General features: G+C 51.8%; 9 protein-coding genes across 9 annotated transcripts; 4 read left to right on the forward strand and 5 right to left on the reverse strand.

The window, feature by feature from the left end:
• Positions 1–22: 22 nt before the first annotated feature.
• On the forward strand, positions 23–2,089 carry P168DRAFT_147518 (bifunctional ATP-dependent DNA helicase/ssDNA endodeoxyribonuclease DNA2). Its single transcript, XM_024832778.1, has 4 exons — positions 23–130; positions 199–1,799; positions 1,883–1,978; positions 2,057–2,089. The coding sequence occupies exons 2-3, from the start codon at positions 251–253 to the stop codon at positions 1,888–1,890; spliced, it is 1,557 nt and encodes a 518-aa protein (XP_024693807.1). The 5' UTR covers positions 23–130; positions 199–250; the 3' UTR covers positions 1,891–1,978; positions 2,057–2,089.
• A 3,613-nt stretch (positions 2,090–5,702) lies between these two features.
• On the reverse strand, positions 5,703–7,423 carry P168DRAFT_252441 (ribonuclease P protein subunit p40). The gene is made up of 7 exons (XM_024834325.1): positions 7,152–7,423; positions 6,953–7,097; positions 6,833–6,895; positions 6,682–6,783; positions 6,481–6,627; positions 6,078–6,414; positions 5,703–6,018 (listed from the first exon to the last, which is right to left on the reverse strand). The coding sequence occupies exons 1-7, from the start codon at positions 7,293–7,295 to the stop codon at positions 5,802–5,804; spliced, it is 1,155 nt and encodes a 384-aa protein (XP_024693808.1). The 5' UTR covers positions 7,296–7,423; the 3' UTR covers positions 5,703–5,801.
• A 431-nt stretch (positions 7,424–7,854) lies between these two features.
• Positions 7,855–9,332, forward strand: P168DRAFT_326917 (WD repeat-containing protein; the record flags this gene model as incomplete). The annotated part of the gene is made up of 3 exons (XM_024841176.1): positions 7,855–8,141; positions 8,237–8,549; positions 8,616–9,332. The coding sequence occupies exons 1-3, from the start codon at positions 8,029–8,031 to the stop codon at positions 9,330–9,332; spliced, it is 1,143 nt and encodes a 380-aa protein (XP_024693809.1). The 5' UTR covers positions 7,855–8,028.
• Positions 9,333–9,516: 184 nt separating this feature from the next.
• Positions 9,517–13,067, reverse strand: P168DRAFT_252445 (putative C6 transcription factor Prf). Its single transcript, XM_024834326.1, has 6 exons — positions 12,949–13,067; positions 12,359–12,885; positions 11,983–12,277; positions 11,405–11,924; positions 10,846–11,337; positions 9,517–10,793 (listed from the first exon to the last, which is right to left on the reverse strand). Exons 2-6 carry the CDS (start codon positions 12,672–12,674, stop codon positions 9,855–9,857), a joined length of 2,562 nt encoding a protein of 853 aa, XP_024693810.1. The 5' UTR covers positions 12,675–12,885; positions 12,949–13,067; the 3' UTR covers positions 9,517–9,854.
• Positions 13,068–13,163: 96 nt separating this feature from the next.
• P168DRAFT_252448 (mitochondrial 54S ribosomal protein uL2m) lies at positions 13,164–15,147 on the reverse strand. The gene is made up of 3 exons (XM_024834327.1): positions 15,032–15,147; positions 13,814–14,974; positions 13,164–13,751 (listed from the first exon to the last, which is right to left on the reverse strand). The coding sequence occupies exons 2-3, from the start codon at positions 14,924–14,926 to the stop codon at positions 13,653–13,655; spliced, it is 1,212 nt and encodes a 403-aa protein (XP_024693811.1). The 5' UTR covers positions 14,927–14,974; positions 15,032–15,147; the 3' UTR covers positions 13,164–13,652.
• A 1,445-nt stretch (positions 15,148–16,592) lies between these two features.
• On the forward strand, positions 16,593–18,149 carry P168DRAFT_235531 (B-type cyclin nimE; the record flags this gene model as incomplete). Its single annotated transcript, XM_024833475.1, has 3 exons — positions 16,593–17,798; positions 17,857–17,995; positions 18,052–18,149. The coding sequence occupies 3 exons, from the start codon at positions 16,593–16,595 to the stop codon at positions 18,147–18,149; spliced, it is 1,443 nt and encodes a 480-aa protein (XP_024693812.1).
• A 790-nt stretch (positions 18,150–18,939) lies between these two features.
• P168DRAFT_304262 (HIT family protein) lies at positions 18,940–20,047 on the forward strand (the record flags this gene model as incomplete). The annotated part of the gene is made up of 3 exons (XM_024838831.1): positions 18,940–19,309; positions 19,565–19,667; positions 19,770–20,047. The coding sequence occupies exons 1-3, from the start codon at positions 19,013–19,015 to the stop codon at positions 20,045–20,047; spliced, it is 678 nt and encodes a 225-aa protein (XP_024693813.1). The 5' UTR covers positions 18,940–19,012.
• A 166-nt stretch (positions 20,048–20,213) lies between these two features.
• On the reverse strand, positions 20,214–22,070 carry P168DRAFT_252454 (tRNA (guanine-N2-)-methyltransferase). Its single transcript, XM_024834328.1, has 5 exons — positions 21,802–22,070; positions 20,797–21,692; positions 20,534–20,739; positions 20,346–20,473; positions 20,214–20,293 (listed from the first exon to the last, which is right to left on the reverse strand). Exons 1-5 carry the CDS (start codon positions 21,913–21,915, stop codon positions 20,231–20,233), a joined length of 1,407 nt encoding a protein of 468 aa, XP_024693814.1. The 5' UTR covers positions 21,916–22,070; the 3' UTR covers positions 20,214–20,230.
• Positions 22,071–22,249: 179 nt separating this feature from the next.
• P168DRAFT_268302 (putative histone deacetylase SIR2) lies at positions 22,250–24,351 on the reverse strand. Its single transcript, XM_024835082.1, has 5 exons — positions 24,037–24,351; positions 23,613–23,923; positions 23,000–23,557; positions 22,766–22,945; positions 22,250–22,677 (listed from the first exon to the last, which is right to left on the reverse strand). The coding sequence occupies exons 1-5, from the start codon at positions 24,272–24,274 to the stop codon at positions 22,495–22,497; spliced, it is 1,470 nt and encodes a 489-aa protein (XP_024693815.1). The 5' UTR covers positions 24,275–24,351; the 3' UTR covers positions 22,250–22,494.
• Between the last annotated feature and the right edge of the window lie 115 nt (positions 24,352–24,466).

Genomic DNA, 24,466 nt, shown 5'->3' on the forward strand with positions numbered 1-24,466 from the left:
TTACTTGCATCAAGACACAGGCCGATCTTTCATCCAAAACACCCATTCCCATTATACCCAAAGTGTGTATCTCAGTGGACTAGACAAATCTCCATCGATAAGAATTGTGTCCAAGCAATTACTACACCTGGTACAGCTCCTTGGATGGACCAGTCTGATTATATGCTTGGTGATCGTACGCTAACGATTCCATTGAAGATTATCCCCGAAATGTGCTGTCTATCGCCAATGGCATAGACTATCCTACACTATGTATCCTGCAAACAAAGGGCCCCCATCCTATCCGATTTCCTCCAAATCCCGCTCCAAATTGAACAACTTCCGATACAACGACCAAGATGAGACGTCTCCAGAGAAACCCTCCTTGAAGCCACAAGCCGGACCAGAACACACGGATAAGGAAAACCAAAGCTCGTGGTTGAATGGCGTAGTAGCGCCAGCTCAGCCCGAATTGGATCAGGGACCATCTTCGAGCGCAGCCGCAGAATCGAAAGTTGTCAAGGAATGCCCCCAAACGCCGGGGAATCGGATTCCTTTAGCGGATCTCATCGGCAATGTTGAAGACGCCATCAACCAAGCGCCGGGACAGGAGTATACCCCAGAGGACTATGTCATTTGGCAACATGTTCCGGCAAGCTCGAACACAGGCACCACGTCTCAAACACCGGCCACGAACAAAAAGAAGCGCCGGCGGAACTCATCGCCTGGCAGCTCTCCCCTAGCTGGAAACTCCAAAAGTGCACGGAAGGGTTCGTTTGACCTGCAGTCTTTTCAGGCTGTGTTGAAGACTCCGCAAAACGACATTGCGGCCGATCTGTGGAACAACTACGTGGGCAAGGCTACAGCCAATGGCAATGGAGAAATACCTCAAATTCGCTTCCAGAACCTCCTTTCATCCTCGCCTCAGACACCAGCAACAGGCAGAACGAGTCGGGATTCTTCTGGGCTGAGACGAGCAACCAGCTGCAATGTGGAGTGGCCAAGTTCTAAAGCCAAGCGGCGAAAATTGGACTTTTCTCGGTCAAAAAGCAATGTCATCGACGCTGGTACTTCGTCGTCGAATATCAATAGGCTTATGGAAAGGATCGAGAAAAGTCTTCGAAAGACTCCCATGCCGCAAGCTGATTCATCGCCAGTACCAAAACGTGAAGAGGTGCGGCGATCTCGATCAACCTCCCCAGTGGAACGCAAACAGTCCCTTGAAGATTTAGGGAGCCCAGGTCAAGAAAATAAGACTGGTGATAGCTGTATTCACCCCGCCGCTACAGAATCAGTGAAAGTATCTTCGTCCGACTTTGAAGATGATGACCTGGACCAAGATTTTCTTGACCTAGCAGAGGCTGCAATGGATCCTTTTGTCGATTCAGATGGTCCTAATGATAGTGTGCAAGTCGCTAAGCCGGATGGATTGCCACGTTTGTCTCCAGTTGAGGCGCCGGCCGTGTCCGGTGGACAAGTAAACTCTCATGTCGATACAACAATGGCCGAAAAGAATGATTACAAGTATGATGCTGATGAATTTGATGACGACTTTGAGGAATTCTCGGATAACATAGAGGATATCCTCGCTGAGTGTGATGGCACTCCAAGCACTAAGTTAGCAAGACCCGTCCCAAACAACATTACAGTTTCTCAACCACTGGCTTCGGGTCATGATGCCAACCCCCTCTTTGCTGTTGCTGCGGATCAGGCCTTGGGAGATGTAAAGAATCCTGAGACAACATCTTCCGGTGATGAATTTGATGACGAGGATTTTGATATGGAGGCTATTGAACAGTCTATGAAGCAAACAGCTGAAGGTGGGCCTGATGATGTTTGTCACACTTGATGGGCACATTCGTTAGATCTTTGATCTTTTGCTAAGTATATTTCTTAAAAATAGAAAGCTAGGAGTCGAGAGGCCATCAAACGGTATTTGATCATTGATATTGCCGATTCCACTTATACCACCCATAACGGACGCATCCAGCCAGAACAGGTCAGCCTTTATGTATCTTCAAATAAGAAGATGAAGAACGAATCGGAAAACGCCGCCATATACTGACTATACCGACAGGTATTGCTGGTACAAGATGAGAGGACCAAGTGCAAAAAGGTAGTCATCTTGCGGGAATCGTGGTTTGACAGCCCTTGCAATAAAGATTTCTATATCCACTTGATTGGGGACTTTGACGCACAGGGCCAATGCATTGTCACGAACTCTCAGAATATGATAATCCTTCATCCGGATCATCTTGTCTCTGCAACGGTTGTAGCAGACTCAGTCAGTTGCCAACGGCGAGCGGTCCTTCAAGACCGCATCAAGAACACCGGTGATATTGGCAAACCCCGCGTTTTTGGGAATATCTTCCATGAGATCTTTCAGGAAGCACTTAAGATCAACAAGTGGGATAATACCTCACTGAGATCCCTGATCGATACTGTTACGCAAAATCACATCGAGGAGTTATACTTGATTGGCATGAGTCTCGCGGAAGCCGTGGAGTATGCAATGGGCAGAATGCCAGAACTGAAGACCTGGGCAGAACTTTTTCTTCGGACCAAGCCAGGCGTAAGTAAAACCCATGGAGTTCTACCAGAAGTCATCTAATTTCTGTGAAACAGGCCAAATCCCTTGTCGAAGATCGCGGGAGCACAAAGTTGAATCTTAGCGTCAGCAAGCTCCTCGAGGTAGAGGAACACGTTTGGTCTCCAATGTATGGGCTTAAAGGGAATATCGATGCAACAGTGCAGGTCGCTTGTCGTGATGAAGGGCGCGACAAGAACCTCATCGTGCCTCTTGAACTCAAGACGGGCAAAAGAGACACCAACCAGGCCCATAGGGCTCAGACAGCCCTGTACACTCTGCTGCTCTCCGATCGTTACGGCAAGTACCTCGGTATCTATTTATAATTGTGAACCTCGCTGACATTAGACTGTAGACTTGGACGTCACATTTGGACTGCTATACTACCTTGAGACGTCGAAAATGTTGCGCATTCGTGGCATCCGACATGAACTTCTCCAGATGATCCAGCAACGAAATCGTCTTGTTGGGTATATGCGTAACAGAACGGCATTGCCGCCGATGATCAAGAAGCAATCATTATGCACTAGGTGCTACGCAAAGACGCCTTGCTTCATCTATCATAAACTGGCAGACAACGGAGATGGAGAAACCAGTGGACTCGGCGACGAGTTCGTCAATGCTATGGACCATCTTACACCCCAGCACCGTGACTTCTTTCAGAAATGGGACGATCTGTTAACGAAAGAAGAGCAAAATATGTTGAAATTCAAGAGAGAACTTTGGACCCTCTTGAGTCACGAACGAGAAGCTCTTGGCCGTTGTTTTGGTAACGTCGTCATAGAACCAGGTTCGGCCGTGGAAGACAAAGAAGGTATCAAGATCAACCGATATCGGTATACCTTCAACAAGAAACATTTCGCCCCTTCTTTCTCATTTACTGAATCGCAACTCACGGTCGGTGAGCCGGTTGTGGTCTCTGACGAAAAAGGCCATTTTGCTCTGGCCAATGGTTATGTTGTGCAAGTCAGCTCCAAGCGCATTACCGTTGCCGTGGATCGAAGATTACACAATGCTCGGACGAAAGCAGAAGGGTTCAATCCTGAAACAAACCAGACGTTCAGAGGCATTATGGAGATACTTGAGGAGGGTGCCATTCCCTCTACCGCCCGTCCTCTGGAGCCCGAGGAAGAAATCCTTTATCGTCTAGACAAGGATGAGTTTAGCAATGGCATGGCGATTGTTCGCTCCAACCTCATCTCAATGATGGAGAAGAACCTGTTTCAGGCCAAGCAGCTGAGAAGGTTGATCGTTGAGCGAGAAGCACCTACATTTAAGCCTGCTCCTTCAATCTACAAAATGTCCAAAGCCGATCGAGCGAGCCTGAACGTCGACCAAGAACGGGCTATCGATAAAGTGATGAGCGCACAAGACTACGCGCTGGTTCTTGGGATGCCAGGAACAGGGAAAACCACGACAATCGCTCATATCATCCGTGCCTTGGTGTCGCAAGGGAAAAGTGTTCTCTTGACTTCATATACCCACACTGCGGTCGATAACATTCTACTGAAAATTCGCAATGACGGCATTCGCACTCTGCGAATTGGTGCCACAGCCAAGGTGCATCCCGAAGTCCAGGACTTTGCCGACCTTGCAGCAACCCCTAAGAAAACCATAGAGGAGCTAAAGGCATCGTACGAAGACTCCCAGGTGGTCGCGACAACTTGTTTAGGCGTCGGCCACGATATCTTTACCCAACGCATCTTCGATTACTGCATCGTTGATGAGGCTTCTCAGATCACTTTGCCGGTTTGTCTGGGGCCGATTCGAATGGCCAAAACGTTCATTCTTGTTGGCGATCACTACCAATTACCACCTCTTGTACAAAACGCCGAAGCCCGAGAAGGTGGTCTCGATGTTAGTCTCTTCAAGCTACTTTCGGACACTCACCCTTCTTCCGTGGTCAATCTCGAGCATCAATATCGAATGTGTGAGGACATCATGCTCCTCTCGAACACTCTCATTTATTCGGGGCAGCTGAAGTGCGGCACTCCGGAGGTGGCAGCAAGCTCCCTGAAACTTCCTAACATAGGCGGTCTCAAGCAACACCATATTGACCACCTACCACGGTCAGCAAGCCAAAAGCAGCTCTGTCTTGGTACAAGCCAGGGCCGTTGTTGGCTACGCGATCTTATCCACCCATCCGCCAAAACCCGTTTCGTCAATACCGACACACTCACCACGCCTGCCCTAGAGGTGACCAACGGATCCCGGATCGTGAATCCTACGGAGGCGACTCTGTGTAGTCAACTCGTGGAAGCCTTCATCTCCTGCGGCATTCCGGCGCGGAGTATCGGCGTGATTACGTTCTACCGCAGTCAGCTCGCGATCCTGAAACAGAATCTCCGTCACCACATGCCTGATCTCGAACTGCACACTGCAGACAAATTTCAGGGTCGAGATAAGGAGATCGTTATCCTGAGCTGCGTGCGCAGCAACGCTGATAACCACCTGGGCGAGCTTCTTCGCGACTGGAGGCGCGTTAACGTCGCGTTCACGCGAGCACGGACAAAGCTTCTAGTCATCGGAAGCAAAAACACCCTTCGCGACGGCAACGAACTGCTAGCCAAATATATCAATCTAGTCCAGAAACGAGGCTGGGTCTACGATTTGCCCAAAGGCGCCGAAGAAAGCCACATCTTCGAGTACGATAACGGGTTTTCCACCCAGTTGTCCGAGTACCAGGGGGGCAAGGCGACCCTTAGCCCGAAAGGGAGCCCATCTTCTCAGAAACGGAAGGCTCGCAATCCTTTGAGTCCGGTGCAGGGTCGGCAATCAAACGGTCTCAGGAAACCGGCGAAGAAGGGAGCCAAGCTCGTGAGTGGGAGCAAGGTTCTAGGTAATAGGCCTGTTCTGCAGGATGTGATTAATGATCTGGTGGGATGATTTTATGTGTTTTATGATATATTGGGATTTCAATTGTGGGGGTGTTCATTTTGAGGATCCTTGGATGCAGGTTGTACTATAGTTTGGCGCAGGCATATCTAGGGATGGAAAGGGATTGGACTATCCGTATTGGATTGATGAATATTTGACAGCGTTCGCGTCACTGTTTTGTTTACTTGTTGGTTTTATAAGAAGTATTTAGAACTTTTATCATGACAATAATTATATCTTACTAAAGCAACATAGATTCCGATCTCATCCAGATAACTCAAACCTAATATCTATAAGAGTTCATTCAACGCCATCCGACAATGTCCATAATCTACCACGTTTGTTCGGCGCGAGACAATCAAATCCCCAAAACCGATGCGCCAACAAACTCCCAACAAATAGACCGTCGGCCATCCTTGGACGTCTCATCTGCCACTTGTTCTCCACCCATTTGAGAGCTAGATACAGACGGCAAGACCAATACACTATACCCATCCTTCGCCTCCACTGCCGTCCTTCCCAGCGCACTCGACGAAAGCGCAAACCAACCCTGTGCCGAGGAGGAGGTCTCCCTTCTGTGAACCAAGACGTCAGTTTAAAGTTAACACGAAAATACAATCCAACGGAGACTTACAACAGAAGCACAAACAGCTGCATAATCCACGCCGGAGGAATAAACCCGTGCCATTTCAGGCTGACGAGGTTCGACGCACTCGCTTCGTCTGCGCGAGGTACGCTGTACCGGCAGAGGTATGGGTCTACTTCGTCGTCTTTCTGCACCCGCGGGGAGCCAAGTGATACCATTGCGAGCCACTCGGAAAGCTCTTCTAAGTGGTCGCGTAGGTCTTCTTCTGGGGCTTGTGCTGCGGGGTTGAGCCCGTCGAAGGGCGGGACGAGGACGTTGCTGTGGGCGGTCTTTGTGGGCTGGCAGTCGATGATGTGTGGGTGGTTTCCTTTCAGGGAAGTATCGTCTGTCCACGTTGATTATTAGGAAAGGTGGGGAACTATTGGTGTAGAATTCAAGGGCAGTGCGGTACCTTGGGAGATGCCGTTTGCTGACGGCGCCAGGTCGTAGAATAGCCAGGCTACGGAATGGTTGAGGACGTTCTTGAACGCCCATACTATTCGCTCAAAACCTTTCTTTCCGTGGAGCATAGATGGCAGACGTAGGTTGAGCTCCACACCTGAAATCACTAGTTAGCGCATGTTATAGATGCAGATAGGACAAAGAGTCATACCATATCTTTCCTTTGCGTGCTTTCTAGCTCCACTGCGAATAGGTTTGCCTGTGAGTCCTGTGCGCTCAAAGACCTCCTTGCCGAGTTCGAGTCTCAAGATCCCTGGATGGTCATTAGCCAGGGTACTTAGAAAGAAGTATCTCTCGCGCACCATCTTTTAGAGTGAATACATTGTCCAAGCCAGATCGCCCCTCGGAGACCATTAGGATATTCCCTGCATATAGAGTTAGAAGTACACCTACAGCAGAACATGCCATTAGAGCCAACGTACCTGACTTGATGTATGCATTAAAGAATTCCCCCTCAAGTAGGGAAGAAAGAGACATGAACACCCGTCCATATCGAAGCTTCTGTAGCTTTAATTCAAGTGCGCTCTGGACGGAGGAGTAGACTTCCTCTGGGAGAATGACCTCTGTCTGTTTATCCTTAGTCAGTCGACATACACATCAGATCTCAGAGGGATTTCATACCGTATGTATAAACGGATGGCCCAGAATAGTGGAGAACGGGGACCTCTTTTTGGGCGGTTGATTGGGGTCAATAGAGGCAGGTAACTGGGTCAAGGTCGTGTAGCATTTCTCATGCCTTGAGGCATCATCGTCGAAGTCAAACATAGTATCCCAAAGCCCTAGAGGCTATCTTGGAAATCTATTTGGGTCAAGATTGTTGGTGTAATGTTGTTGGCCGTCGTGCCTTTCGAGCCCTCAGAAAAAGTTTGCGAAGACAACAGTGTAGTCCACCCCAAAAAAACCAACTGATGGTGTCTTGCTAAAAGTTCAGTGACAAGTCAGGCTATTTGAGCAAGAGTAATACATATAATCAGCTTCGGTCGAGACGGTGGTCGTTGTAGATAACATGCAAATATCAATCCGGCGGAGGTCGATCCAGGCCGGTGGTGACGTTATTTGATTGGCCGGATCATTCAATTTGACGATATCTTGAACGTTGCCATGTACAGAGTATAAGGTGGATTTTTTCTCTAATACAAGGTCTAAATCAAGAATACAGGAGAGGAACTATCAGATACGAACAATGTAAATCCCAGGCTGCTGCAAGAATATCCTGCATGAGTGGCTATTGTATGCCTGAGGCACCAAGGCCTCCGCCCGAGACGGTTCGATCTCGGCGCGTCCGGTGCGTCTTTCTTCTCCAACTCTCCCCGCTCCTCTCCTCCCAACTCTCACATTTCTATATTAAATACCCTACACCGTTAATCGCAATTGTCGCATGATAATCATCCTCTATTTCCGAGAATCGATCCTCTCCTAAGTCCAGTTACAGCCCCTCGGGCGTCTATGTGGGTTGCTGCTACTCCGACAATAGTACCTACATTAGCAACATCCAGCCATGGCCCCTCCTCGGCGAAACCTGCTCCCCAAGGAGCGCTTCGCATTTGCATTCGGAAGTCTGAAAACCCAAAGCTATTACGACCCCATTTCGCGAACGCCGGGGTCTCACACGTGCGTCCCCATTCAGCATCATTGCTCCGCAACCCGCTGCACATGATCCGCGGTCAGAGCTCGCACTGACGAGAGAGATTTGACACCCATTTCAGGATCCGGACGATAGCATGGAATCCTACCGGTCAACTCGTGGCCACGGGCTCCGCGGACAGGACGCTGCGGATCTGGAACCCCGAACGCTCGCAGGTGAAATACTCGACTGAATTGCGCGGCCATACCGCTGGCATCGAGAAGGTCCTGTTCAACCCTACCAAGGATTCCGAGCTGGCTAGCTGCTCGACGGATGGGACGGTGCGCTTATGGGACGTCAGGTCCAAGACGTGCGTTAGCCGTGTCGATGTCGGCGGCGAGGCGTTTACCTTGTCTTGGTCCGCGGACGGGAGCGTCATGATGGTTGGCAGGAAGGTGAGCAGCTGTAGCCTACGTAAGGAAGGGCATAATGTGACTGACGCGCTCAATCCAATTCCCTAGGACGACATCCTCGTCCCCATCTCCGTCGAATCCCCCTCCACCCCCACAATCCTCGCAGACGGAGCATCCCGCGCGCCAGCCACCGCCCAACAACCACCACCCCCCAAGCAACCCACCAATGCAACGACCTACAAAGCCCTCGAATCCCACCCTCAACCCGTCCAAACAAACGCAACCACCTTCTCCTACCACGTCTCCAACCCCTCCTCCCCCTCCGACCTCCACCTCTTCGCCACAACCGGCGAAGGCACCGTCAAGATCCTCTCCTACCCCTCCTTCAACGTCCTCCACACCCTCCACGCCCACACCTCCGCCTGCCTCTCCATCGCCTACGCCCCCACAGGCCGCTACCTCGCCGTCGGCGGCAGCGACGCCCTCATCTCCCTCTGGGACACCACGGACTGGATCTGCCGCCGCACCGTCTCCACCAACAACGGCGGCGCCGTCCGCGGCGTCAGCTGGAGCTTCGACGGGCGCTTCATCTGCGGTGCCTGCGACGAGGTCGGCTGTGGCGGGAATGGTCTGGAGATCTTCCACGCTGAGTCTGGTGAGAGTGTCTACACTATTCCTACAGGCGGGAGTGTCAACTCTGGTATTCCGGCTGTTGCGTGGCATCCTTCGCGCTACTGGCTGGCTTATTCTACTACCGCTGATGGGCCCGGTGTGGCTGGTGCGGGTGGGCTGAAGATTGTTGGGGCTGCTGGGGGGAGCTTGTAGTTTTGCTTGCATATGGTGTTTCCTTTCTTTCTTCGCTTGTTAGGCTCTAGTTTACGTTTGGGTTGCACTCCTGCTGGTTGCCTGATATCGGACATGGTGTCTACGATTTCCTGTTAGATAAAGCTTTCAATTAAGAATCTTGAAAAAAATCAAACGACAGTCAAAAAATTTCTATATGTCTGTGTTATATTCACATGGACCATCCCCATTCCCCTGACCAGCAGAAGGATAGATGATGGCCCTGATTCAATTATGTATCCTCAAAAATGGCCCATCAAGATACCGATCCATCGAAGTGAAGACGCTGTCCCAAGACGGCCATTAGAACTCTTATTCTGGACGTGAGATGTGTATGTAAATCGTCAACATGAGTCATGAAAATAGCGCGAAGTCAATTCATCCTGCCTCTCAAAATCCCTGCAGTACCAGGCCATGCCAACCCAAGCAAAAAGTAAAAACAAAGGTATCCATAACAAACATGAAAGATAGGAGAGAAAAGGGTAGGACAGCGGTAGTCCGAGCCTACCCCTGATTCCGCCACGCGTCCCAGTTCGTCGAACCGAGGAGCTGTGCCCATTGAGCTTCATTCAGAGACTCGATCCCTTCGAGGGCGGCCGCGTTGATATTATCGCCGTTCTGGCTGGCGGACGCGAAGTCCCAGTTCGGAGGAGGCATGGGGATGGAACTTCCGGGCTCGGTCGATTCGAGGGGGGTCATGAGGCCTGAGGATAGTAATCTCTCGGAGGATTGTGCGTCAGGGTATCGTGCTGGAGATGTTAGGTTGAAAGGTAGTTGTTCGGAGTTGCTGTTTGCCATGTTTGAAGACTGGTTGAGGTGGGTTATGGATGGGTGGTGGTGTTGTTGTTTCTTTGAAGGGGCAGATTCGCTTGTGGACCCCGTGGCTGATGAATCCACGGCCAAGGCCGGGACTCCGGATAATGTGTTTGTGTTGCTGGTGAATTCTTGAGGTATATCGAGGTCCAGGATCGTGCCGGATCCTAGGCTGTATGGGGGTGTATCGTTAAAGTCCTGCGTGTCACCGGTCGTTTGCGCAGAGTTGACGTCTGGCTGTTGCATTGTCTGCTGTGATCCGGTAATAAGGGAGGCTGGCATTGAGAAGTCATGACGCGGAACGGTCTGAGTAGATGGTGAAGATAGGTCTTCGTCTTGGTTCTGAACCTGGCTACGAGGAAGTATAACCCCACAAGGGCCTGATGGTTTGAAGTCTCTAGTGCTGACTGCTGTTAACGGTCGAATGCTACTGAACGAGGTCCCCTGGATGTCAACCTCGAGCTGGACGAGGAATGATTCTGTTAACGGGTTTTTGTTTTTCAAGGCATCAAGGGCAGAAAATAGGAACTGGAGTGATGATCGGGCGGCGGTATCGTCGGGACGAGACTTGAGGTACTGCACGAAGACACGCGCGGCGACAAAGATGCAGAATGACATGAACGGGTTCATCTGTAAACGAGTTAGAAGATGCCGATGACTCGGTGCGTTGTTTGAGACTTACAGTGGTCAAGTCCATGTGGCTAATCATCTTCATGATATTTGAGATCTGGTCGGCAGCCACGATGCATCTCCGCTTACTCTCGGTGATGATCTGTTCAGGCATCTTGTTTTTCTCCGCCTTGTAGATGGCAGCCTGATGCAAACAGATGGTGGACGTATGTATAGCCATATTGCAAAAGACCACGTTTGGATCTCTGACCCCAGCTGGTAATCGGAGGTGGTTTGGCATGGCCAGGGTAAAGTGGAGTAGGATATTGTCGTGCGACCTGTGTCGCTGCCAGTACAACCCATTGAGGTCATGGTCATTGTCATGAGGATCAGGTCGGTGAAGGTGCACAACGTTTCGCCCAAACAGGCATGCCATGAACCCAAGGCCTGCACACGATGACAAGGTAGGGAGGCCGTCACCGACCAGGACATCCGCAAGCCGCGCTGTACTCTCTGGCTTGCTTTTTATGAATGCCTCCTCTGTCGCGGGTAGATTCGTCGTAATCTGTCGGGAGAATGTCAGCCAGGTTTGGTCTCAAGATTGACAAAACGGCAACGAGGAGATGACTGACGTCTCGTTCATCCATGACCACAGGCCATCCAGTACCAACACTGGCATACCGATCAACGCAGAACGTCATCCAGAAAACCCGCCGCCGTTCCTCTTTTTCAGTCCAGTCCCTTGCTGGTGGCAGCGTTTTCTTCACTTCAAGATCCGGGCCGTCGAGGCGGTTCAACCCCATCATGAACGTTAGTCTTGCGGCTTTGCCAACACTTAACCACGCTCGCGGGAAGAACATCATCCGGAACTCGTATGTAGCGATAAGCAACCATGTCTGACAGTTGGACACAGAGACAATGCCTTCCCCGAGCCCTTTCATCTCTTCCAACTCCGCGTACTTTCGGGCTCGCTGGTAGAATAGCTCATGCAATCCAGAGTATTTGTCGGTGACGGATGCAGCGTGGCACCAAGTTATATATTGTAAGCATATAGGAGGGCGAACCCTTGGGGCGAGGTTCATCGCCGCGAGGTGTCGTGGGGGGTGCAGTATTGGTATGGAAGGATGTATCTTCTGAAAATATATATGATTTCTGTCCTTGGAATTAGCAGCAGCATCAAAGAACAATCATTCTTCAACCCAACACGTACAGCTCACTAGTGACAGCTTGGTTGGGAGTAGGTTCCTCCAGCCCCAGGCTTATCATATCCCACCCAAAGTATTCCGACTGGGATGCGTCCAAACCACTCGAGGGAAATATCTGACTTGACCGCGGATCGCCGAGGGGTCCAGCAGGAGGCGACATGGGCGCAACCACGCCGTCTCCTACGGACATGATTCCCGGAACAGCCGCCAGCTCATTCGGCAGGGCGGAACCAAAGCTATTATTCTGAGTCGTCTGCGGCGGTGATCGCTCATGGGTTTTCAGCAGCGTTTCAACCTGGGCTTCAAGAAGAGGAACCCGTCAGCGATTCCAGAACAAATAGTGGTGTAGATAACACGATCCCATTTTTCGCACCACCATACCTAGTCGTGCCTCCAGCTGCTTCACGTAACCTCGCTTGGGACCACTTTTCTTCCGGAGCTCCTCGTATGCACACTCATGACCTAGCCTGGCGCACGTTCCGCAGCTGGGCTTCTTTCCATCGCATCTGAGCTTCCTTCGCCGACACAACACGCAGGCGATGCGTTTGGGGCGCGGGACGTAGCTGCTGTCCCCATCGCTGTGGCCTGTTCCAGTCCGGGCTGCATTGTCATTCGATGGGTCTTGACGGTGTTCGGACGGAGAATGGGGTGCGTTCTGCTGGAAGCGTTCGTTCGGAGAATCGGCGGCCATGGCCATGTGAATGACGCGGGGAGGACGGGAAATATGCAGGCAGGAATGCGGGTGACTAGAAACGAGAGAACAACCCCCTCTCGTTATATATGTGAACAGCAGAGAATGTCCGGATCTCGATCACGGAGATCGCAGAGGATTTCGATGACCTCCCGACATTGGAATCGAAAGCGACAGGTTATCGGAGAGTGCGGCGCGACCAGCGAAACCACGAATGCTGGTTGAGAATATGGTCAGGCCTCGCTTTGTGAGGATTGGGAGGGGAACGGGCTAGACACACCGTGCGTTGGCCAAATGATCGGCCAAATATATGTTGAGCACAATATTCACGCTTTGGGTTCTTTCCTTTCTCTTTGATCACACTGACGATGTCAACGCAATGATGGAGGAGCTAGACTAGGTGGACCGCTAACTTAGAGCGGCAAGCGTAGCGATTAGTCAAAATCTATATAGATCCCCGTTTGCCGATCCATGAATCCCATACCCACTGCGCCTATGAAAGTCGGAATGGCAGGGCTCTTGCGGCCCATAAAGTTGCTACCATATACAAAATGATCAAAGAAACCCGTAGGATAGCTTTGACCTGATCAGGATACTGATCCTTCGCCTGTGTTGATTGGTCGGCTCGTTCGTATAACCGCGCGCCAGCAAAGCGCGGGGCTACGAGATAGTATGGTACAGGACGAAACACCGGTCAGATGTCCCCAGAAAATACGAAAGAAAGATCTTGAGAATTGACCCGGTTTAATATACAAGAACAACGCCACGATGTAACAAGGCAAATGCGTGGAAGATCCCACGATCGAGTAACTGGAGCAAAGTCTGAAGCACCCCGAATACAACGGCCCTGGTGCCCTACAACGGGCCAAGTATAGTACAAGACGAATGGTGGGAGGCGTGATCTTGGCGTAAGGGGGAAGAGGAACATGAGATGAAAATGAGAAGAAGGGCCAACGACAGGAGTGTGCAAATACCGTCGCTCTATTAGTTTCCTCTGCGACGCTTGCCTTGGTTGCGGACTCTCGGGGTGACCACGGCCTTGTTGATCTTCCACTTGGGACGAGTCTTGTAGCCCGATTTGGCCTAGATGGCGTTAGCAAACCACGCACGGGGACAGTGGAAGGCAGAGGTTGCATGATACTCACCGGCATGCCCCAAGGACTCTTGGGGTTGACGTTACCCTTCGACTTACCACGACCACCACCGTGGGGATGGTCCATGGCGTTCATGGCAAGACCACGAACGGTGGGTCGGATGTTCAGCCAGCGAGACCGTCCGGCCTTACCCAGTTGTCGGTATTGGTGGTTGGGGTTACTGGCGACTCCAACGGTGGCACAGCAGTCCTTATGGATCAGACGGACTTCACCACTCTGGAGGCGAATGGTAACGTGCTGGGCGATGCGGTCCATCTTTTGCTGCTCGCGCTGCGAAACGCGCTTCTTCTCTCCAGTTTCCTCTTCCGCTTCCGCCTCGGCTTGCTGGGCGGCCGCCAGCTGGTTGGTCCCCTTGGCGATGACGGTGCCAAAGGTACCCGCGCTACGGCACAGTTGCCCTCCCTTGCCCGGACGCAAGCCAATGTTGAAGATCAGCGTACCAACGGGCATCATGTGCAACGGCAAGCAGTTTCCTCTCCATGCCGTTCGGGCCGCGAGGACACCGGGATCAACGGTACTGCCCATGCTCTTCCACAGATGCTCGGGGATGCCGGGCATGTAACTCTCCACCACATCCCCCTCTCGCATACCCTCAGCCGCCACAATATAAGTGAGCCGCTTCGTCTCTTTGTTGCGAAGCAGAGCAATGTGCGCGCTCCGGCCCGGATCGTGTTCGATGCGCTCCACCAGCTGGGGCCCCGGTGCATCTCGCAAGAAATCGACCGTTCGAATACGGCGCTTGTGACCACCACCTTGATGCCGGACGGTCACTCGGCCCGTGTTGTTACGACCACCCTTCCCGTGACCCCGTTTGGGAAACGTCAACTTCTGTACCGGACGTCCTTTCCAGAGGTGGTCATTGACCGGCCGGCGCAAATGTCGGATACCAGGCGTTCGGGGCTTATATGATCGAATGTTAACGCCGGCGTCATCACGAGTGGGCGGGGGGGCGAAAGTAATGGTCGGGTCGAAGGTCGCGGTGGCCGGTTCCGCGGGAGAAGGATCTCCTTGTTCACGGACGGTCGAGTACGGACGAAGCGAACGCGTGGAGAGACATCTGAAGGGCAGGCGGAGGCCCGTCAGAGCCAACCGAGGTTGTAACATAATCGTGCGAGTTGGGTCACTTTTCCCAATCGGCTAATCCGGGGAGAACTATTGGGGAGATGAGAATCGGATTCCACAAGACACTCGATCAGGGACCAAACATACCACCTCAATGGCAATTTGAAAAAGGTGTCACAAAGGGGACGATAATTTCCACGCCACCTATAACAACACCGAGCCCAACTGAAGCGGATATTCGGGGGAGACTGGTGATAGCTGGCGCGGCCGATGCTTCGTCGGAGCGAAAATGTCGTTTGACGATTTGCGGGTGTGGCTTTTCCCATATCACCTGACACGGAACCTGACACCAGCCACAGGGGTGTGGCACTCTGCTGACTCAGAATCACGGGATGACGGGATCAGATGCCAAACAGAACAAACAGCCGAGGGTTGCTGGGCAACCAGTCCGTGTTTTGACCATCGTGCCGCGCAACATCAAATCACGTTTCTGGTCGCGACGGGCGTTTGTCCTGCCTGGGCGATTTCAGGCATCGACCACCCATGACGATCCCTGTTGACGGACCTCTTGTTTCGTCCCAGTACGGTATCATTACAGCCTTGCGTCCTCCTTCGCGCATGCCCGTACAGCGTATTTTGTTGGCGTAGCAGGTGGAAGGACTTCCATCATACATTACCATACGTTCCTGTTACACCGATACGTTCATCCATGTTCTGTATATTTACTTCCATGACAACCCCCCTTTCTTTCATCTCCTGCTCTTTATTCAGGACTTTCCCCTCTGCATTTCTTTGTCTTGATCTCTTTCATATTGATTCTTCCCTCGTACATAAGTTATATCGGACGAGCAATTCATTGATTCCCCCCAATTGCACATACATCGCGTTGTACAGCCCTTAGTAACGGTCATTCCGCGCGCCTCGAATGGGTTGTGCTGTGGGGCATCTTTCCCAGTTTCCACGCTAAGAGTAGGGCCAAACATCGCCTTTGCCCTGTCAAGTTTACCTCTCATCTTCCCTTCATCATTCCCCCATAAACACCTCCCCTTCAGATACCGGTTCCCCATCAGCGTCCTGGGTTACTTCTGTACATCTTTCTCGCGTCATTGTTTATATCCTGTCTATCCTACGTGTTGTATCATCTTCTCAACCACCCTTTTTGTTTATAACGGGCACCTACACGCCGTGAAACTCTCGTGTATCAGGTCCTGAGGCACCTGTCAACAACACCAGCAGAGTCTTATATGCGACACTTTTGATATCTCCACCCCCCAAATTCCTCCCGGATTCCTCGCCCTTCGACTTCAGGAACCTTGCATTACCGCTAGTTACCTGGGTTTGGGCGAAAAACACGCGTGGTACGTGAACTCTGCACCCGTCGTGGTCCTCAGGCATCTGAGCTCCATCGAGGAAGCTATGGGAATGCTGACTAGACAAGCTGTCCAGGGCAACAGTGTTCGACTTTAATCAACCTTGTTCCTTCCTCCCATCCTTCCAAACCATCCCTTTAGGCCTCTCTTTCTCTTCCCATCATCATGCCTCCGGTGAGTCTCGTCCTTGTTTAACGCGTTTCTTGGTGACTCCACTCCCCTTTCATCAATCTCACTTCTACCCCTCTACCCTGCGGTCACTATATCGGCACTCTGTCGTGGAATTCGTGCTCTAATCTGCTTCTCAGCAGGCTCGAAGCCTCCGCTCCCGAGGCACCATGAACGAGAATGATGAGAACGGGCCCTCGACGCGTCTCACCAGGGCCAAATCGGCAGCCCTGTCCACCGGGGATGCTCCCGCCGCCAACGCGGTTGCCAAGAAGCCCCTTCAGACCAAGAAAGCCGCCACCACAACGACCACGGCCGGAACCCAGAGGAGGCGTGCCGCCCTGGGCGATGTGAGCAACGTGACCAAGACTGAGAATGTCGAGACCAAGGAGGCCAAGAAGCCGGCTGCCACCAAGGTTGGGTTGACTTCGAAGGCGACGACGCAATCGGGCGGTGTCCAGAAGCTCAGCCGTAACAACACATCCCGCACGACTCTCGGAGCCAAGTCGGCCAACGCGAAGAACGCGGCCCCCGAGTTGAAGCGTCCCGGTAGCGGCGGCAAGGGCAGCTCCCAGATGAAGCGTACCAACAGCCAGAAGTCGATCCAAGAAAAGACCCTGCAGGCCGAGGAGCCCCCGCGTAAGAAGGTGGAACTCGAGAAGAAGAAGAAGGTCGTCCAAGAAGTCGCGGAGAAGGTGGAACCTACCGTCCAGCCCCAGCAACTGCAGAAACCGACCGAGGATGTCGTCGATGATCTGGATACCGAGGACCTGGATGACCCCTTGATGGCAGCCGAATACGTGGTGGAAATCTTCGATTACTTGAGGGATCTCGAGATGGAGACGCTACCCAACCCTCAATACATTGAGCATCAACCGGACCTGGAATGGAAGATGCGTGGTATCCTTGTCGACTGGCTCATCGAGGTCCACACCCGCTTCCGCCTCCTGCCCGAGACGCTCTTCCTTGCCGTGAACCTCATCGACCGTTTCCTTTCCGCCGAAGTCGTGGCTCTGGATCGCCTGCAGCTGGTCGGCGTTGCCGCCATGTTCATCGCGTCCAAGTACGAGGAAGTCCTCTCCCCCCACGTGGCCAACTTCAGCCACGTGGCGGATGAGACCTTCTCCGACAAGGAGATCCTCGACGCCGAGCGCCACATCCTGGCTACGCTGGAGTACAACATGAGCTTCCCCAACCCCATGAACTTCCTGCGCCGTATCTCCAAGGCCGACAACTACGACATCCACACCCGCACTCTGGGGAAGTACCTCATGGAAATCAGCCTTCTCGATCACCGTTTCATGAACTTCCCTCAGAGCCACGTGGCGGCGTCCGCCATGTACCTGGCACGTCTGATCCTCGACCGGGGCCCTTGGGTAAGCACTTCCCTTCGTATGAGCAATCCGATCAGCTCGCTAACGTGGCCAAATCTAGGATGCGACCTTGGCGCACTACGCTGGGTACACGGAGGAGGAGATCGACCCGGTCTTCCGACTGATGATTGATTATCTCCACCGCCCTGTCTGCCACGAAGCCTTCTTCAAGAAATATGCCAGCAAGAAGTTCCTCAAGGGTGAGTCTAGAATGCCTACCTGTCCTGTCGCCGTCCGTAATCTAACCTGTCCCTAGCATCTATCCTTACCCGACAGTGGGCGAAGAAGTATCACCACGTTTACATCGACAGCTCTCTGTCCGAACCTTACACATACATCAAAGATGCCGAGTAAAGTGAATGCGATATCCGCAGTCACCTAATAATCGGCATCACTGAGCGAATGGTTGTGGAAGGAGTTTGTTGAATCTTTATATGTTGGCATTTCTTCGTTTGTGATGGTAAAGGCACACACCTCTTGCATATGTTTACGACGGCATTTCTCTGTTTCAATTGCGAATGTTGGCATTGTCCACTGCTTCCCGGGGTGTCTGGCGCTCATGCTTTTTTTTTTTCTCTCCCCTTTTTAACTTCCCCATGGAACCTCTCACGTCACTTCAGTTTCCTGGGCAGTGTCTCTAGGGTGCTTCGCTCCTAGCTTGATACCTTTTCTATTCTCTTCTTGTTCGTGTATTTCCAGGCGTCGGATACTTCGGGGTCGGAATGTACTTGCAGTTGTTCTTTTTTTGGTTTTGAATCGTCTTGTCGGCGTTTTCCCGAGCGTCGGTTCTCTTTACATATTGCTATTCAATTCGTTCTATACAGCTTGATGAGATGTTCGCTGCATTATAGCCTGGTTCTGAGGTAGATCTTCGTGGCCTTTGTGATGACCCAAGTACTTGAAGAAGGGGGTGATGATTTGCTGGACTCGTCTTTTATTAGCATGGCGAGATTAGAGGGACATTAGAGGTAATGAGCGTGAGGGAATAATAATGCGCATCGGAATGGTTAATTGGATTCAATCTCAGCAAAACACTAGGCTATTTGACTCTAGAGTCCAGGGCGTAGCTGTTCTCCCCGCGTGGATCATCAGTCTAACGGGTGGAACCGAGGTTCCTTTCCCTGTAGATTCCCGACCATCCATCATCCTCCATCTCTTTCATTCATTCATGCACCTCCCTGACAACACTCAGGCTTGATAATTAATCACTACCAAGAATGATGTACACCTCATCCTGTCCCTTCTGCGACATAGCAAGCACATACCCGCCCGTCGCCCCCTCAACCTTCACCGTTCCGTCAGAGACAACAACACTTAACGATAGTAGTAACAACGCAAGTCCACCACCCCCAACGACAATCTCCGACGGATCTAGAGAAGCCCATCTTATCCTGTCGACGAAACATGTCCTGGCCTTTTTGGATATCATGCCGTTGACGAGGGGCCATGTGTTGGTTGTGCCAAGGCGGCATTATGAGAAGTTGTCGGAGGTGGGGGTGGGGATGAGTAGGGAGGTATGTTTTTTTTCTTTGGTTCTTTCTTGATTTCTTTCTTTTTGTTTTCGAGAAAAGTACTTCCAGATAGAGAAGATGGTGTTGGTTTTGTAGTGGTTATAGTATTGGTATTGTACTATGGGATATATATATGGGGTGTCCCGAGTCCGATATATATATATATATATATCTTGGCGTAATAGTATTTGAACACTATACTTCTACTACGCGCCTACTGACAGCATTCTCAATCCAATCACTAATTGATATATACAGATCGGCCAATGGCTCCCCATCCTTTCCCGAACCGTCCTCAAAACCCTCTTCGGCGAAGACCCAGACAACACCCAATGGCACTGGAATGTTGTGCAGAATAATGGTATGTATACAACATCTCTACATTCCCCTTTATAGAAATCAGAGAACTACTAGGCAACCAAGCAAATGAATCACCCCAACTGACAAGTGCTCAATGATATAGGAGTCCGCGCCGCCCAACAAGTCCCCCACGTGCACTTCCACATCATCCCGCGTCCCCCGTCAGATCCCACGCCCAACGCAGCCAAGGTCAGCTGGGTGATGTTTGGGCGTGGGCAGCGGGATGAGCTGGATGATGAGGAGGGGGAGGGGTTGGCGAGGTTGTTGCGCGAGGAGTTGGCGAGGGAGGTTCGGCGGGTGAGGGATGTTGAGGGGGTGGATTTGGATTTGGATTTGGATTTGGGCTTGTCTGTGGAGGGGAGGGGGAAGGGGAAGCTCTAAATTGGTGTTTATTCATGTATATATTGTTGTTGGGTGGCAATTGGTTGGGTTGGTCTGTTGATGATACCTATATATATCTGTGGGTTTGTTGAATTACTATTACTGCTACTACAGTGTGTGTTGTCGGGTTTAGATTATGTGTAATAATGCGATGTTTCATTCATTTCTCTTCTGAATAGTAGCTTACCGCGAGGCTGGGCTTCCCTTCTCACTGCCAGTCTTGTTCTCCTTTTTCTTTTCAAAGTACTGTGGACACATTAGCGCTGGATTTGGAATTAATATCTTTCAGACAACGCACCTTCTTCCGGAATGCATTCAACTCATTCGCAGTATACCCCGTCTCACCATCCTTCAGCTGTCTAGAAGACGACACATCCGAGACTTCGCCCTCGGGGAGTCTCTGATAAGTGATAAGTCGGCGGGCCCCTGCGCCCTGTCAGTATTGCCAGCCTTCCACAAAGAGAGAGACCACTGGGTGTGACATACATAAGTTGAACTCTTGCACGGACACGCTAATGACCTTTAGATTCGGGTGCATCGGCGTGGCGAGCTCCCCGTCCTCGTCGCTGGCGGTGGGCATCCACATGCACAGTCGACCGTTCGTAACGAGCGTCCGCGAGGCAAATTCTAGAATGTCGTTTTGCAGGGCTTCGAAGCCGTAGGGTCGCTTGGGGGCGATGTAATCCGGTCGACTGGAGGGGGATTAGTATGTAGTTCGACGTAGAGGTGTAGGAGGAAGAAAGACATACTAATGAGCCGGAACACCATCAATGATAATCTCCTCCTTCGCAGCGTTCCTCCCACGGCGCGATTCCCGTGTGCCTAGCACCTGGAGCCCTTCGCGGATGCCATAAGGCGGATCGCAAACGATGCCATCCAGAAACTGATATTCCCGCAGCGGGGTGTTCGTGATATCCGACGTAAAGACATCCCCGAACTTGCTCTCCGTGCCGTACTGCTGAAAGTTCCTGAACACACCAGGCGGATCGCCCTTCTTCTGCTTCCCGCGAAAGCTGCGCCCATCGATATCCGAGCCGAGGGTCACGGCGCCGAAATGCGCCGCGGAGACGATAAAGCCCCCCGTCCCGACAAACGGGTCGTAAAACAGCTTCCCCGGCCCCGCGTGCGCCATGTTCGCCGTGATGAGACTCAGCTCGGCGTCCATGGACGTCGTGCTGATATAGCGGCGCTTCTTGAGATCATACTGGTTAGTCGCCTCGCGGCTGCTGTTGCCGATCCAGCGAGCGAAGTAGATCTTCTTGGGATCGCCCCGTTTCTCGCCCTTCGACTCGGACATGAGCGAATCGGGCGAAAAGTCCGGCGTGTACTGTTCCATGATCCAGAAATCCTGGTCTGGGTTCTTCATCCGGATGGGTCCCTCGAAGCCCATGTAGTTGAACGTGCCGATGATCTCCCGCTTCTCAGTCAAGCTGCGGTGGCCGCCGTAGCCGTCCACCGTGAACCGGAATGAATCATGCTTGAACTGCGCCCAGCGGTGCTGTGTCCGCCCGCGGACGTTGGCGTGCAGTTCCTCGTACGTGCTGCCTTGGGTCCAGAGCTCGAAGATCTCTTTGCCAAGGATGCTGCGGGCGATCACGGCGCGCGCAGCATCTTCATTTGGCAGTTTTATGATACAGTAAGGTGACTAGGGAAGAATTAGACATTTTTTGCAAGACGCGGGGACGAATCGCGGGGAAGATGCGTGTGGTTTAACCATCGGCGCATCCGCCTGAAATTGGAGAATTTGTACATACGCATGGATCGTAATGTACGATTTCCAGATCGGTGCCTACCAACGAGGCCAAAGACTGCAGCTCTGGCAGCCGGAAGGTCTCGTGGAGCTGGGCGAAGCGAATTAGATATTCCATCGCCACGGAGCCGGATGCGCCTGTTCCGATATTTGACTTTTCCCACTGGTTTCTCTATCCCTGAGACAGAGACTGTGAAACTGATCTTGGATATTTTAATAGAATACAAGAAAATTCGTTTCTTTATATCGTGGCTAGGGAGGAAGTCGTTGGAGAAGGCTGTTGGAGGGACCGAATTTCTCTCACTTTTTTTTTTCTTTCCTTATTGGGTCCGGCTAGATTTGATCCCACTCGGAACCCAAAGACGTCAAGGATGAATGATAGGATTTATTAGAGTACAACTCAACTAGGAACGTTCAATGTCATTTAAAACATACGTAGAGGGTAATAAAAGCCAGAACTCAAGTAGAAAAGAAAATAACATCTCTATGCAGAAATATTTCCCCGCAAATGTAAACTCAAGGATATCTACGGCGATAATTCCATTGGACATCCAAGCAAATGCAAGAACCCACGGAAACCATAAAGCCAAGGGAAAAATTAAAAGAAAAGAAAGAAAACAGAAGATCCGTAAAGCGACGCCAATAACCTTGGACCGATAAATGTCAGAGATAAACCATAACTGACAAAACTCCGCCGCTATGCGCCAACAACCTTGAACATATGTCGTGACTCATATCCTTCCACATTACTGACTTCGACCTTCTCCCCGGCCGGAATCATCTCGTGCTGGAAATCCCATCCAGCTCGGCGACACAGCTCGGATACAACGACGTCGCAATCGCCGAGCAGGTCGATATCGAAGCTGGTGTGTGACACGGGCTGGAACGAGGGTCAGAGCTAGAAACCAGGCAAGAAGAGAGTACAGGAAATAAGAGAGAGAAAGAAGATGGTGTACGCGAAAACTTACAGTGCGAGAGATGTAGATCTGCGGCACGTTGCGCGGTAACACGCCCGGCACTTCCGCCACAGGGGCCACCTTCAGGGAAGTCCCAATGACAATGACCAGATCCACCTGGTCTCGGTCCTGGTGGATGAGACGGCGGCCGAACTCATCGGGGAGATCCTCGCCAAAGAACGTGATATCGGGCTGAAAAGGGGTGAGCAAGTGGAAGTCACATCATACGTGGGTGTCTGCACTGACCTTCATCACACCAGGGGTCGGGAGTTCATAGTCTTCGTCGTCGTCAGAACTATCCTCGCCGTCGGCTTTCCGACGCTTCTGCGTTGCGCTGGTACTGCGCTTTCGCTTCATCCCCTGTGGCTTCAAAGAATCATCCTCGAGCTTCTTCCGGCAAGACGAGCATTCCGGAATGAGGCCTTTTCGGATATCGCCGAAGATCTCGTCGCCCATGACCTTATGTTCACACTTGACGCAAGAGGCCGTCGCAAACGATCCGTGGCACTGCACGATGTTTTCAGGTAGAACACCCGCGTTGGCCTCGATGTTGTCGATGTTTTGCGTGTAATTAGTCAAGAGCTTGCCCTTATCCTGCAGAAGGCGAATAAACCCGTGAGTGGGCGAGTACTTCTTCTCCGTAGGCAGAATGTCCTTGGCGATCGAGAAGAAGATGGAAGGATCTTCGCGGAAAACGCTAATGTCAAAGACCTCCTGCGGGTCGCTGAGGCCCAGGTGTTCCAGCTTCGAGTAGAGACCCGTATCTTTCGATCGGAAATCGGGGATCCCCAGGCTGGTAGAAATCTGATCACGAGTCAGTACTATTTACCAGCCATCTACAAAGAGTAGCAGTACGTACGCCGGCACCTGTGATCACGATGATCTTCTTCGACTCCTTCAGCAGCTTGACCGCATCCTCTATCGAGTTGTACTGGGGGAGCTTGGGGCGCCTCGAGAACTCCCGCGAGATCGCGATGGCCAAAAGAGGGTGATAGGCGCTGTCTGGGGCACCATCAAGAAAATCCGGAGGCAAAATGCCAAACGCAGTGCACAGTTTCTTCGCGGTGATAGTATCCGCCCCGATCGTCTCCTGCACAAACACTGCCTTGCCGACTTCGTGGAGACGGTTGCGAAATGCGATAGCCTCATCCAAGGAGCAGGCGTCCGGTACTGCATCACAGAGACAAAGTCAACAAAGTCTGGATCGCGGGAAGACAAGAAAGGACATCTGGCGCATAGATAGATATCCCTATCTATACCCAAAGGGGAAGACTCTCACTTACTCCCGCAGCGAAGTTCTTCGTCGTGCAGCACCTCAAGCTCTGCCTCCAAGTCCGATCCCGAATCGTCGCTATCGGTTTCATACTCGGACTGCATGGCTTCGTTGCCCACAGCGGCTGTGTTCTCCATGGTCGTAATGGTCTCCTTCGTATCGGCCGGGGCCATATCAACGGCTTCCACCTCAACCACCGGGCTCTTCAACGACGAACTTTTCCCCGTGGGCGCTGGTACCAGATCCATCCTGAGGTGGAAGATAGGACGCCGCCAGCAACCGCTAAGACAGCACTTCACTCACATTGGGCAACTTTTGTTTGCCACATCAAAGATCACTGGCCGGGGGGGTCAAATTTGGCTCTGGCTCATCTTCGGGGGAAAGGCGGTCGGTCCGGCGTTTATCCGGCGCCAGATACAAAGGGCCAATGATAAGGATTC

The sequence above is a fragment of the Aspergillus campestris genome (assembly GCF_002847485.1).
Source record: "Aspergillus campestris IBT 28561 chromosome Unknown P168scaffold_5, whole genome shotgun sequence".
Classification (NCBI taxonomy): domain Eukaryota; kingdom Fungi; phylum Ascomycota; class Eurotiomycetes; order Eurotiales; family Aspergillaceae; genus Aspergillus; species Aspergillus campestris.